Genomic DNA, 15,028 nt, shown 5'->3' on the forward strand with positions numbered 1-15,028 from the left:
ACTCAGTGAGACCATTTCAAAATAAAGAATAAAAAATAGGGTTGGGGTGTCGCTTGGAGGTAGAATGCTCCTGGGTTCCATACCCAGTACCACAAAAAATAAATCTATAAATACAGTTTTTTATTTTTTCTCACATCAAAAAACAAAACAAAATAAAGCAAGTCCATGTACAGTTAAGTGGTGATACTGTTCAGTTTAAGCTGTAAATATAGATGTATTTTTTACATGACTGATTCTTACTACATTTCTTACTACTGATTCTGAGCCAGCCAGGGTGGTGCATACTTGTAATTTCAATACTTGGGAGCCTGAGATAGGAGGAGTGCAGGTTGGAGGTCAGCCTCCACAACTTAGTGAAGCCCTCAATAACGTAGTGAGATTTTATTTCAAAATAAAAAAGGACTGGAATGTAACAGAGAAGTAGAGCATCCCTGGAATTAATCTCTAGTATCTCTCTCTCACTCACACACACACACACACACACACACACACACACACACAAATTTAAAGATTATTCTACGGATTCTGGACAGAATAAGGAAATTAACATAGTCTTATAAGAAATGTGGCCAGAAAATCAACCATATTCCATCATAAAAGTGTTCATGCATTCTTCCCATTTACTAGTCAGCCATCACACACAACTTGGAATGTTTACCTGGCCATGATGACAACAGATTTAATTCATTCACCAGAATCCCATACTCATAAAGAAAGCAATTATTTCACAAAGTGAAACATCAGGGGGATCATAATTCCTGGCTAAGAGTTTGTAGCTTTTTTTTTTAATACATAATAGATGGGTTTTTCTGAGGGGGTTGGGAAAACTAAGAGGCAGCCTCAGCGCTTTGACCAGTAAGTCTGAAATATGCAAAAGAGCTCAAGTCAAGCTGGTTATAAATGGCAGTGGTCCCCTGTCAACGCAAGCCCACCCCAACAATTAACAGGCTTGGCTCACCTGCAGGAAACCAAACTATGATTTATTGTCCTATTCAAATTAATAAAAAGCATTGCTATCCGTTGTGAATTCCAGTATTTATTCATATGGGAAAGAGCTGATGTTTCAAAATGGCCATGTGAGCAGACTTCATGTCTGGAAAGCACATTCTCTAACCTCAGAGCTCGGTCACAAGGGAAGCCTCCAATGTCACCAAGTCCTCTAGAGAGTGGCCAAAACCTGGACACTATGGGCTAAGTCTATATCAACTCAAATCCATTTAAAACTTCTCAAGATAGAACACTGGTGGAAAGCCCGTAGGGTCAGCACTCACCCCAACTCTCTTGTTTGACAGATAAGGAGACTGAGGCCAGAGGGCAGAGCAACGGGTCTAAGTCCAAGATCCCCCCAAATAGACAACAACTTTGTTGACAGCAAAGCTGATTCTCCTACACCCTGGCCACCAACCCGAGGTCAGAGGCCACTCTGGACGCAAATCTCAGTTTACACCTGATTTGTTTACACTTATTTAGAAGCTTTCACACCATAAATTTTTGCATACAGCCCCAGATTTCTGGCTTCTCTTGAATGCCTCTGGCAACTGTCCATTGTGGACTCAAATTCCTGCCTATTTCAAATTCTGGCCTCAACCTATGGAGCTGGGAATAGCAAATGGGCACATGGCCTTAGAAGACCAGAGTTGTAGGAACAGTCCTCCTTCCCTTCCTGCAGGAGTGCTGGAGGCCTTGGTCTTCACAACCCCTCCTCTGTGTCATACTTAGCTCAGGTTAGAAATATAGACGTGAGATATATTTTTATTTCATATGTAGTCACCCTTTGGCACATACGGAATGTTTCCCCTCCAAGAACTGTGATGCTCAAACCTCTCACATAAAATGGTACAATGACCCTGTACATAACCTATGACATATTCCTGCATGCTTTACATCATCTCTAGGTGACTTACAATATCTCATACAATCTAAGGGCCATGGAAATAGCTGTCATACTGTATTATTTAGGAGGTAATGACAAGAAAAATAAACTACACATGTTCAATATAGATGTAACCGATGAAGGCCTGTCTACATCTTTCATCTGTGGTTGGTTCAACTGGGCCAGCCACTCTGCACTCAGCCAGGTCCTGGTTTTCATGTGCCCTGCATCATTGACAGCAACCAGTAGGGCCGTGTTTACATATAAATGAGATCACACCATTCTTCTGCTGAAGAGCCACCTGACTTCCTTGCCCAGACCCAACATCCCAGGAGTCTGACTGTCCCCTTGCATGACCCCTACCATTCTCCCAGGTCCCCGATAACTGACCCATCCTCCTAGTCATTCCTTGGCCATGCCATCTAAAGCAGCCCTTGAGCCATCAGCATGTAACCCTGACGTAGTTCCTTCCTTACCCCTCTCTGAATACACCTTCCTTTTCTTGCCTGCTTGGCCACCCAATGCCCCCAGCTTAAACTGTAAGCTCCCTGAGAACAGGGGCTTTTGTTTCTTACTCACACCCCCATCACAAGGCCCAGAAATTTCCTGGTACCGACTCACAGCTGCAGAATGGCCATGTCGTGCACTGTGTTTGAGAGGTATCACAAGTGACCCACACTGGAGGGAGGAGAAACCTCCCACTGGCAAGATCCCAGCTCCAGGAAAGTGCGGAGAGAGAGAACGGCTAGGCCTCTGTGGTCTCCAGAGTCTTTCAGGGACTTGAGCCGATGGCATGGAGAGCATCAAGCCAATGGTGAAATCTTCGTGCTGCGGCCACTTATGGTTTTGAATGCCTCGCTGAGTAGATACTGCTCTGATTTCCAAGCTGCTTGCTTGCTTTCTGTTCGATTTCAGAAGCAAGGTAGCGTCTATAGACGAGCATTCGCAGGCACTTCAGTAAGCTCAAATGAGGCGTGTGTGTGTGCATGCGTGCGTGTGTGTGTGCGCGTTCCCAACTTCACCATTACAAACAAGTGGCATAAAAGTGCTCTCACACTGGAGATGCCAGGCATGTGGGCACATGCGGCATTTCCCATCGCCCGGGATGTTTTAAAGAGCAATCCTGTGGCACTTAGGAACTTCTGAATGGCCAGCAGCTCAGGTAGACAACAGGGAATGTGGGTCCATCGAGGGTCCTTGAACGTGTGGCCTTGTGGCCCTGGAGCTCTTATTTAGAGAGGCCCAGGTGCAGGCCCACTGGTCCTTGACCATCCTCAAACCTTGTGGTCTAAGCGCCACTGCAAGTGGCATTTAAAAATGAAAGAATCAAAGAAAGCAATAAAACGCCCTTGGAGCAGGGTAGAGACACACTCCCACGTGTACCGGCCACGGACGCAGCAGAAAAACCCCAGCAAGCACTGCTGTCCTGTCACCTACCACAACAAGATCGATCTGTCGTGAAAGAAAAGATAATGCAATCCAGAGGAAATAACTTCTGTTTCCTCTGAGAACGTCTGATGTTGTCAACAGCAAGCCTGCTTCCTCTTCTGCCTGCCTGGTACACAGCAGTGCAAACTTGCAGGCGCTTCCCCGGGGCAGACAGGCCTCCCCCATCACTGCCAGAAGCACCCACATGCAAAAGCAGCATCTCTCCCACCAGCCCCACTCCTTGGACAAACCCAAACCGGCAGGGTCTGGATGCCCAGGGCATGTTCAGGAGGCCAGGGCCACCCTGAGTGGTCACTGTGTGGAGGGGCTTCAAAAGAGAAGCCAGTGGCATCTGTTCATTGGAAGCCACACAGGGGCATGCTCATTTATTCCTAGAACAAATTCATCACCCCCACGTTTCAGGCTAACGGCACTATTCTGGCATAGAGTTTCAACCACAGAAGATGCTGAAGAGATCGCATTTTTAGATTCTGTCTGTAATACACAGAATATTATGTCTTGGTCTCCGGTGACTGTCACACCAGCTGAAAATTATCCAGCGCATTATTTCCACAGGCAGAATGGCCAGCAACAAAGGTAAGGAGGGGTACCAGCCAGTGAGCTCTTGGCCATCGTTTCTGAGAATGTGTCTCCATATCACATGGTCCTCTACGGCCAGAGCCACGTAAATAATTCACAAAAGGCAAGTTCGGTTCTCCCCATCCTGGTAATGTCTTACAAAGGAGCGGCCGCCCACCATCACACAGGGCGACGCGTAGCTATAGGCTTCCGTCTCTGGCAGATGCTATTAAGCCTCAATAGCCAGTGATTTGTAGATGATTATAACTTTTGCTCTGCATATCATTGCTATTGACAGGCAAGTCCCGTCCACCGAATGGCATGACTGATGAAAAAAGGAGTCAAACTTGACATGGGCAGGCTGATCGGCCTTTTTTTTCCCCTACCAATTACAACACCCATGAAGGCTCGCCATTGTGCACAGAAAGGCCGGATCTGAGACAGGCTCCTCTCTACCCCCCTTGGCCAGGGGCCTCGGAACACATGTTCCAGAAAGACTTTCCATACTCAAGTGTTCTGTGTTTCAAAGACAGAAATGTAACTCATCACTGGGTGCTGTTTGCATTCCAGTTAAGAAAGAAAAAAAAAGCATTCTCCTCCCAGAGCAGCTCACTGAACCCCCAATTCGTCAAGGAAGGAAGCTCACTGCAGCAAAGGGCCCCGACAGTAGCACTTTTATCACGCCAAGAGTCGCGGCACCTTTTCAATTTTGCTCGTCTCTTAGTCTCTAGCCAAATGGAACTTATTACTTATAGCTTGTTGGGATTTATGAATTATTTATAAAAGTAGGTCTATGACTCCAGACTCTTAAAAAACAACACAACAGAACCCTCATTGTTACCCACAACCGCGCTTCTATCCACGCACACAGATTCTCCATAGCACGTGCTGCGTGTTTGGGGTTGCAGTAAGAGTTGTGAAAATATCAAGCCTGTGAAAGTGTTTGCAAGCTATTTATGGAGCTCCTGGCTGTATTTTTGAACCAGTCTCTTTTATTCTCAGCCAGCCCCGTATTCCAGAAAGACGCTGCAGACGTGTGCTACAAACGTGTTTCCCAGCTTGAACACAAACGGCGAAGCCCTGGCGCTTTTGCCCAGAGGTGTCAGGATGGGATGGAGAGGAATTTCTTCCATAATGTGTGTCTGGAAGGTTCAATGACTCCGTGACCCATGAGTTCCCTTCCATGTCCCAGAGCACAGAGGCTTTGCATCCCAAGTGGGGATGAAACCATGAGCCGGATACAGTGTGGAGTTCAGCTTTGCTTTTCAGTTTAGCCTGGGAATTCAGGATCTCAGCTTGTAAAACAGATGACCCTGCATGCTCTCACCCCACTCTTATTCAGTTGGAAAGGTGGTCAGGCACTGCTGGGTTTAAAGCATGGTCTTGCCACACCTCCAAAATAAGGACATGTTTCTTGACAAAGAAATCTCCACTTATACTGACACAGGAAGCCCCGACCACATGGTAGCTGGCCCTGGTGCAGGAGCCCTGAGAGAACAGGAGCCCTGCACCTGAGCCCCCTCCAGAGGCACCTCATCAGCCTTACCCGCGGCTCTGTGCCCCTGCCAGGGCTGAGCATACACGGCTCCCCTTTCCACCTGCCCCAACTGTCCAATTTCTCCCGACCCCCCATGCATGCTTTGGAGGATGTAGCAAAGGCCAAACAGCAGAGGCCCAGGGAGGCTGACGGTACTTCAGAGGCCACTGATCTTATAACATCCACCACCCAAAGTCTACATGGAGAAGGTGATGCCCCATAACCCAAGAGCAGCCAACAGAAGAGCAGGCAAAAGGCAGTAAGACTTACTTACCTTGCTGAAAAACATCTGCCAGGAGAGGGAAAAAATAAGAGAGAGGAAGGGTGGGGAGAGAGAAAAGGAAAAAATATTATTAATGATGTTGAAAAAGACAATGTGGTAATTCCCTAACCTATGCTCACAGCTGAGCACTCTTTTGCTAGTCTTCTCTTGAACTCAGGCTGTGGAAGAAGACTGCCTGGGTCCAAATCCTGGTTCAACACTTTGAACTTTCTGACTTCCAGCTAGCTAAGCCATAAAATTGGTAGAAGGTATGAGAAAGATTCAACATTTTGCCACAAGCTCACCAGCTTTGAGGGTTTAGAAAAGTACCTGGCACCTAGTAAACATGGACCCACAGGTGGTTATTATTAACATTCATATTAATATTTTCATAATAGTCTTACAAAGTAGAAAGTAGGCTCTAGTATCATTATCACTTTACAGATGGGGAAACTGAGGCTCCAGATAGTTCAGTGACTCATCCAAGACTAGAGAGGAGCAAGCAGGTTTCAGGATTAAACTCAAAGCTGTCTGATTCCAACACCATCATCTTACCCACTACTACACCGCCAGATTATTTTAAAAATAACCATAAAGACAGCAATGGCATATAAGAGAATAAATAGAAAAGGATCTATGGATACAGTTCTATATTCAAGTCCTATAAATAAAATGGGTATGAGTTCATTACATTATAACCTATGACTAACAACCTTTATGTCTTCATAGTAAATTCTAGGTAAAGTCTGTTAGAAAGTTAGAAAATGTCACTGTATTTTTTTCAACAAATGTTTGAGAGGCTACTACATGCCAAGCATTCTTCCAAGCACTAGTAAATCACATCTAGCAAAAAACACAAGCCTTTGCTAAAATCTCCCTCAGGGCAACCACCAGCACGGCTTGTAAGACCATCAAATCCATTTTGCCTGTCTTTGACTTTGGTATAAATGGACTGATGGGCATAGATTCTTTTCTGTGTCTGGCCTCTTTGCTCAACAGTCATTATGAAAGTCATCTATACTGTATCCCATAGTAGATCATTCATGCCCACTGCTACCTAGATTAGTCTACATTTCTAATTCTAGTGGATATTTGGATTATTGCAGTGTTTGGTAGTTAGGAATTGCACTGAACATATTTACACACCGATGTGGACAGGCCAAGTACTTTTTGACAACCCCAGTGTGCACTTGAGCTCACCCTGCCTCTGTTGCCTACCAAGTACCCCCAAATGTATTCTCTGAACCTACTCATCCTTTCTTGTTCAGTAGCTTCAAGACAGATATGCATAGCACCACCCATACTTTTTATAGGGCAGGACTATAAAAAGGTAAAAAAGAAAAAAAAACGTACAGAAGATAGTTTGACAATATCTACAGATACACTGAACATGCATTCCCTGACCAAACAATACCACTTCTAGAACTTTCATTCAATTACATAACTACAGGCATAAAGGAAGTCTACAAGGATATTTATTATTGTTTACAACTGCAAAACACTGGATATTAACTAATCATCAAAGAATCAAACCAAAAATTGTGTATTCCTTCCCAGTGGATAATTGTGTCAATTCAATGGCTAATTAAAGATTTTATTTTACTGTAGTGAGAATATCAGACAGCATAATAGAAATTGTAATCTTCAGTTTATTTATGTAGCTGTGTGTATGGCCACATGAAGAGAGGTTTGTGATGACTGTCCCATAAATATTGTCTATCTTTAGGAGATGGAATCTGGGATCTTTTTAGAAAACTTTATAGAAGAGTACAGCATTATTTTAACTTAACCATAAACACGCCTTACATTTCTAATATAAATTTAAAATTTAAGTTATTTTTCATCTTAAAAACTAGGAAGCCTAATTGGGGGTGATGGGAGGAAGAGAAAAATTTCCTAATATATATGATGTACATTCACAAACATATCAGTCATGTTTGTGAATTCATAACCATATCAATTCACAAACATGTCAATCATTAAGCCAAACATAAGAAGGAAGGAGGGACGGGAATGGGATGGAAACTGGGGAAGGGCTAAATGAGTGATGGGTGCTTGTTTGCCTCTACCATCTTGTACTCCATTAAGACGTAGACTACAATGCACCAATAAAAAAAAATTTTAAACTAAGTAGAGGGAAACACTTCAATGAACATGATGTACATATACAAATTTATCAATGCCAATCACAATGTCATGCACAGGGAGGGCCAGGGAAGGAGCTAGGGGAGGGCTCACCAAGTGTGGTGCTCATGTATGCCTCTATCACGCTGAACTTCATCATGATGAATGATTAAAATTCACCAATAAAAATAGGGGGGGACTAAGTAGAACTCTATTATCAACATCTAATTTTCCCATCATTCAAGACCTAAGGGTCCATGAATGATGTACCTGGTAGGCCAACAGAACTATGGTGGAGACACCATTCCAACTGGGCACACATGATCCCATGACCAGTATCATTCACCTCAAAACAAATGCTCCCACGGGCATCCCTAGGCAGTGGTCATAGCACAGGTAAAATAGGCTGCAAGCTCACAGTTCCCATGGAGTTGGCTAAAATGCCACCCTTTCTCCTACACACTCAAGAAAAGCCAACCGAGATGTAAATGGACTGCATCAGTGTGACTGCAGGACCTTCTGACTCGGCTCTAATGTATACAGCAGCCAGCTCTCTGTATTTGTGAGTCCTGCATCCACTCCACAGTCTAATCAAATCACAGACTCACCCAACCTCAAGTCAAATACTTGAAAAAAAAATTTTTAACTGCATCTAACGCTGGGCGTGGGGGCACATGATTGTAACCCCCGCCCTTGGGAGGCCGAGACAGGAGGATCGTGCAGGTTCAAAGCCAGCCAGGCTGGCTTAAGAGACCCTGTTTCCAAATAAAAATATAAAATAGGTCTGGGAGTGTAGCCCGGAGGTAGAAGGGCTTCCAGGAACCCCAGTACTACAAAAAAAAAAAAAAAAAAAAAAACCCGAATCTATACTGAACAGGTTCAGATATTTTTCTTGTTATTATTCCCTACACAAAAAAGTATAACAACTCTTTACATAGCACTTACATCATATTGGGCATTATTAGCAATCCGGAGATGATATAAAGTATATAGAAAGACATGAGTGGGCTATGTGCAAATATTAGGCCACCTGATATAAGGGACTTGAGCATCTGTAGACTGTGGTATTCCCAGGGATACCGGAGCCAATGCTTCACAGATACCAAGACCTAACTGTACTGCTAGGCAGAATTTTCTAGCCTCCATAATTCATTAGTACAAATTCGGACCCAGCAGTGAAACAGCACTGCCCAAAGACCAAAAATGGAGCGTGCTGCTCTCTAAATATACCACCTCCACCTGTGTTTGCTTCCGGGATCCCACCGTCTGAACCACCCACCCTCTGACCAACCTGCGCACCTGGAAAAGCCCTCCTACTCAGCCTTCAAATGTCACAGCCACCCTAAAATGAGCCCCACAGAGAGGGAATTCACGGTTTCCGCCTCTGTGCTCCTGGAGTAATTTGTGCTTGTGGCAATTATAGCTCATATTATAATTAGTTATTTATGTAGACCCTGAGCTCCCGAGGAGGCGAGCAATGCATCCGGATCACCTTTTTGGGTCTTGCCCACCTGGCACGGTACTCTACCGCCCAGAAGGAAGGAGAAAAAGACTGATCAGCCCTTACTTGGTCCAACCCCCTCATTTTACAGATGAGGAAACTGAGTCTCAGATAAATTAGAAATGTCTCCCAAGGTCACACACAGATTAAAGGCTGAGCCAGGACTACATGAGACTCATTTAACCTTAATTAAGCACAAAAGCTCATCACTATTATTAGCAAAGTACAAATTAGAGATTTATCATTCCCCTCTAATGAATACTGACAAAAACTTCCAACCTTGAAAACAACAGTGAAATAAGATTAGTCTTTCAGATAGGATCCAGCCTCACATCCAGAGTCCTACACCTCCTCTCTGTGGCTTTTGACAAGGAGCACTTCCTCTGAAATTCAGGGCTGACTTGGATCACTGGAAAGTGTCAGTGGGTAGAGAGGAGGAAAATTCAGGCAGGGATTCAGTGACCCTATTCCTTCCAATTCTATTGTCTATTTCACACTTTAGCAGACAAATCTGCATAGAGTTTCAAAATCTCTCTTGATTTTCATAAAAGCTATTTTAGATTTTAAAAAAAACCTCTTTCAGCCTTATTTACATGTTGCACCTTTTTATTCAAATGTAAATTTTAATAAACACTAGTATAAATGTTGCAACAATTTTGCACATGAGTTGTCTTGTAATTTACACTCTAAATTTATGTCTTTTGCGGTCTGTGGTATAAATTCCATTCTTAGCATCATTTAGCTTCTTGCTCTGTATAATAATGGCTTGGGTAACTTCTTCAAAATTCTACTTTTCTAGACTAAAACAGCTGTCCCGACTCAGGCTCCAATGACTCACGGACAAGAGAATGGGGAAAAAATGAGAAGAAGATTGTTTCTGTGCTATCTAGCTACATCTTACCCCTCTCAAAATTTTTGGACATCAGAATATATTAACCATCGATATACTCATTCTGTCCTCTACTCTGGGATTCATGTCCACCATTCCCGTCTTCCAAACCATCAACAGAAGTCATAAAAACCAAAGGGGCTTGAATGGGAGTGTGATACTCTCCCTTCAGTCTAACAAACCACAAAGAACTCTTTGGGGATCGGTCACCTGCACCCCCTAAGCTGGCACCTCCTTGTTGATGACCTAGGCATATTCTCATGCCCACCCCATGGTAATGGGAAGACGAAGCCAGGTAATTTATAGAAACATCCTCCTGTCTGGTCTGTCTGCTGGGGAGATTCACTCTGAGAATAAGACAATGCCATCGTTTCCACCCCCCCAGGCATTGAGAATCACGCAAGCACAGAGCTGGGAGCCGCCAGTGACCACTACAGCCACAATCAGGTTGAGCCCGAAGGACACCAGGGACTCTTGTGCAGAGGAAATGAACTCCTTCAGACAAAGCTCTGCTCATACTCACTCCCCACGGGAGGAAACCTCGGCCCCATCATTCATGTGAACAAAGAAAGCCTGTTCCCCGGCCCCCGCCCCCCAGCCCCTGGAGCCCTTCTGGTCCTAGAGATAGATGAAAGGGCATGTGTAAGTCGGTGGTTCAGATGTGGGAAGAAGAAAATGCGGAAAGAGGAGGAACTCCAATTTTCTTTTCTTAATCCCACGTCCAATTTCTTCAGTTAGGAATCAACATTAAGGGTACTTCCCCTCCCCCTCAGCTACTGAGAGATTCACACCCTGGAGATCCTTAATGCACTGCGTCCTCCAGAGACGGGGGCCATAAAGAGACTAGATTATTTATTATTATTAATAAGTTATGGCAATTAGGCTGGGTGATTCCTAAACGCCGCTGATTAAAAACTTTCTTGAGTGCTACTTGTCCACATGGTTACTGTTTACCTCGATTAAAAAATGATTTAACTACACTCTGGGTGAACCTCTCTCTTGCACCCGGGGTTAATAATTAGCAGCACACACAGCCACACGGGTTAAGTGACTTAGCTCTTCTTTATCTATTGCTTTGTCTTATGAGCAGAAGTGGATGGCAGTCTTATTGCCCACTCAAGTCTGCTAGGAATAATTTACTATTTCAGTCCACGGCCCATAGCTATGGTTAGAGAAACCTTCACTATTATTACAATATCACACTTAGTCCACACCCCCCGCATTCAAGATATGCCAAACAGAGAAAGTAAGCGTGACTTCCCTCAGACTGGGGAGGTAAAGTTACTAGTTCTCAAACAATGTAATCATACCACTCTCTCGATTTTGCTTTCTTTTCTAGGTTAAATTATATATGAGGGGAGTTTAGTTTCTTGAAAATGCATGCACTTAACTTCCATTTAAGAAGTCTCACCTGGGGAGACAGCTGTCTTACGAGTCCTCCTGTGGTTTGAGCTACAGAATGAAAATTCTTTTTCAAGTACAAGTGCTTTTACAGTAAAGCACCGTAAATTTTACTGGGACCCAGCTAACCAGGGCTAAGGAAGGGACCTAGGGGACAGTTGGAATGGACCCCGCTCCCTGGAAAGCAATCAGCTGGCCATTAACCAAAGTCAGCTCCAAGATCGGCAGCGCTGCCTCTCACCAAATTTTAAAACCCAACAAGCTCTGCTCATGGAGGCAAAGAGTTACCAGAATTCAGCCTGTGTACTTCTGCCAATCTCTATATATGAAGTGAATTCTTTCTTTCTCTCTCTCTCTCTCTCTCTCTCTCTCTCTCTCTCTCTCTCTCTCTTTGTGGGTCTGGGGGTGGAACCCAGGGGTATTTGCCCTATTTTTTATTCTTTATTTTGAAACTGGGTCTCACTGAGTTGCAGAGGGCCTCACTAAGTAGCTGAGGCTGGCCGCGAACTGCGATCCTTCGGTCTCAGCCTCCTGAATGCTGAGATTACACGTGTGCGCCACCACGCCTGGCTGAATCCTTTCTCTTCTATGTTGACAAGTGAAGCTCGCCAATGCCTTCCTTCTTGTGGAGTACCAATGCTACGGAGTAGTTCTGTTTAAAACTGATAAAGCAGCCAGGCGTGGTGGTGCACGCTTGTAATTCCAGCATTTGGGAGTCTGGGATAGGAGAATAGCGGCTCGCAGACAGCCTCAGCTACTTAGCGAGGCCCTTCACAACTCAGTGAGACCATTTCAAAAATAAAAAGACTAAATAATAGGGCTGGGGATGTAGCTCTGAAGTATAATGCCCCTGGGTTCCATCCCCTGTACCACAGAAAAATAAAATAAAATAAAATAAAATTGATAAAGCCCAGTTCCAGATGCTGCCCAAAGAGGGCAGAGGTAATTTCTCCTCTCATAAATATGATCCAGTGCCAGATCACCACTTGCTTATGGCCACTGCATCTCAATAACCTGGGATCAAGAGCAGCTCCTTAACTAGAAAAAACTCAGGGTAATAACTTCTTGTATCCTGTGTTTTCATCTATAAAATGGGGAGGAAAGGATAAGTGCTTTCCCTACCATATCATGAGGATCAAGTTGAATTATTTATTTATTTATTTATTTATTTTGGTGGTACTGGGGGTGGAACCCAGGGGCTTTCTACCTCTGGGCTATACTCCCAGACCTATTTTATATTTTATTTTGAAACAGGGTCTCACTAAGTTGCTGAGAGCCTCACTAAGTTGCTGAGGCTGGCTTCGGACCTGTGCGATCCTCCTGTCCCAGCCTCCCAAGCGCGGGGATTACAAGCGTGCACCATCGCGCCCGGCTAAGTTGGATAATTTAATCAGCACAAATCATAGAGCTTTACAATCAAATAATAGTTCAGTTCTCGCTAAGACATCTTTGTAGTCATCGTGGGCTAGCTGTTAAACCCTTTGAGTTGCAGTTTCCCCATTAGTAAAATAAAGATGATTTAACTTATCTCTCAGAATTTCATAAAGATAACCAGTATCATATTTGTAAAATGCTTTGCACATGAGAGCTGGTCTATGGTTTTATAAGTAAAAGTCAATCTTATTATTACAATAAGCAATAGAACAAGATAACAAAAAGCTCAAGTCCTACATACAGCGCTGGCCCATATCTGACTGTGTGAACCTGGGAAAATTACTCAGTGTCCTAAGGTGTGGTTTTCTCATCAGCAACCTATCAGCAACAAGGGCTAATCTTTGCGATACCTCATAAATTGCAATGGAGACTGAACCAATAGACAGAGAGTGTGGCATAACTGGTGTGGGGAAGGTCTTTCATAAATTGTAGGGCTAGTATTCAAATCATTGCATAATTTATAGATCATCTACTGTTTGAAAACCTCTGTGACCTGTAGAGAAATGTAAAAGGATCAGAAGACAAAAATTAATTAAAATAGAATGGACATTTTAATTCCTTCTTATCCTATAGCTACATGCTCTTAAGAAACTCAAAGCAAATTCTTCAATATTATCTTTTTTTTGTGGTACTGGAGATGGAACCCGGTGCATTCTATGTCCAAGCTACATCCTAAGCCCTATTTTTTATTCTTTATTTTGAAACTCAGGGTCTCACTGAGTTGCAAAGGGCCTCACTAAATAGTTGAGGTTGTCTGGAAAATCGCGATCCTCCTGTCTCAGCCTCCCTAATGCTGAGATTACAAGTGTGCACCACAAGCCCAACTTAAATATTATCTTACCAATGAATTATTTTTAATCAGAGACCCAATGACATTCTAGCTTCAAACACCAATGATGGAAAAGATCATCATTAGAACCAGATGTTCTAGAAACCCAGGGCTTAGCCTTTGTTTCCATACCATCTACCACCAACCTTCTCCAGACCATCACTGTTTCTCAAGGCCACCAGTAAAGGGCTACCCCTCTCCAGCCCAAATCCCTGCTGACTAAGGGTCAGAAGAGGTAGGGATTGTGCATGGGCAGATGAACTGGGAACACTTCAAAAAGTCTGCTCCCTGGAGTGGAGTGCCAGGAAGAATTCACCTGAGACAAGGGTTCCCTTGCTTTAGTAGATCAATCAGATTTTGCACACAACAAATCACTTAGCAGAGCCCCTTCCTGGCTAGGTGCAGGCCTGCTGCTGCTGGAGCCCAGCCAGCGTCACACATGCCTCCCTCTCAGCCTCAGTGGCACCAACATGGGGCTGTGATTAGTTTTCAGTGTCTCCAAAAACCAGACAACCCAGGCAGCCACCACTCGGCCAATTAACATGGCTGTCCTTCCTCCAAGTACAGCCACATAGCTCCTACTGAACAGACCCTGTGAGTCTTGGTGAACTGTAAGGACCATCGCGATGGCCTCCACGCCAAAGCTAACCCATTCTTTGATGCAGAAAAGCCTTTTATCACACTCTCCTTTTTTTTTTCTCTCTCTCTGCCTTGTTTTGGGATACGGCCAGGGAAGGGTCTATGGTTTTCTTTGCTCCTGGTCTCCCCTCCCATTTTATTGTGTGAGGAATGAAGACCAGTACTTTGCCTGTCACTGTTATACCTCTGAAGGCACTTGGTGCTCAGTAAATGTCTTTTATTTGTGGATAAGACAAAAAAAAAAAAAAGGCCTGAAGTATCTTCTTGCTTCATTTTCTAGGAAACGTGCCACCAGCATCAATCTTGGGCCTGGTGCTTATAACCCATCAGCCTGCACTGACTTGGTAGGCAATGCCGGGACAGGAGCTAGTAAAAGTCCCTAACATTTTATGATATTTCATCCCTAGTATATCTCATTCCTAGCACTGAGGGATAAAGCTCTTAACTACTGAAAGAACATAAAAAAATAGATTTAGGAATAATACTTTTTATGATTGCATTCTGTATACTGTGAAAGTTATGTTCAAGTCTG

At 43.9% G+C, this 15,028-nt stretch overlaps 1 protein-coding gene across 2 annotated transcripts in view; it reads right to left on the bottom strand.

Moving 5' to 3' along the window:
* GFRA1 (GDNF family receptor alpha 1) overlaps positions 1 to 15,028 on the bottom strand; it is a gene marked incomplete at both ends in the record, with an annotated part of 212,380 nt that overhangs the window by 141,995 nt on the left and 55,357 nt on the right. The window contains one exon of one of the 2 annotated variants that reach the window (XM_080695215.1): positions 5,692 to 5,706. The exons of the other annotated variant lie outside the window; for it this stretch is intronic. Coding sequence (XP_080551341.1) covers positions 5,692 to 5,706 — 15 coding nt within the window. The remainder of the gene's footprint in view (positions 1 to 5,691; positions 5,707 to 15,028) is intronic. 2 annotated transcript variants of the gene reach the window in all.

This window comes from Muscardinus avellanarius (assembly GCF_963383645.1).
Source record: "Muscardinus avellanarius genome assembly, chromosome: 4".
Classification (NCBI taxonomy): Eukaryota; Metazoa; Chordata; class Mammalia; order Rodentia; family Gliridae; genus Muscardinus; species Muscardinus avellanarius.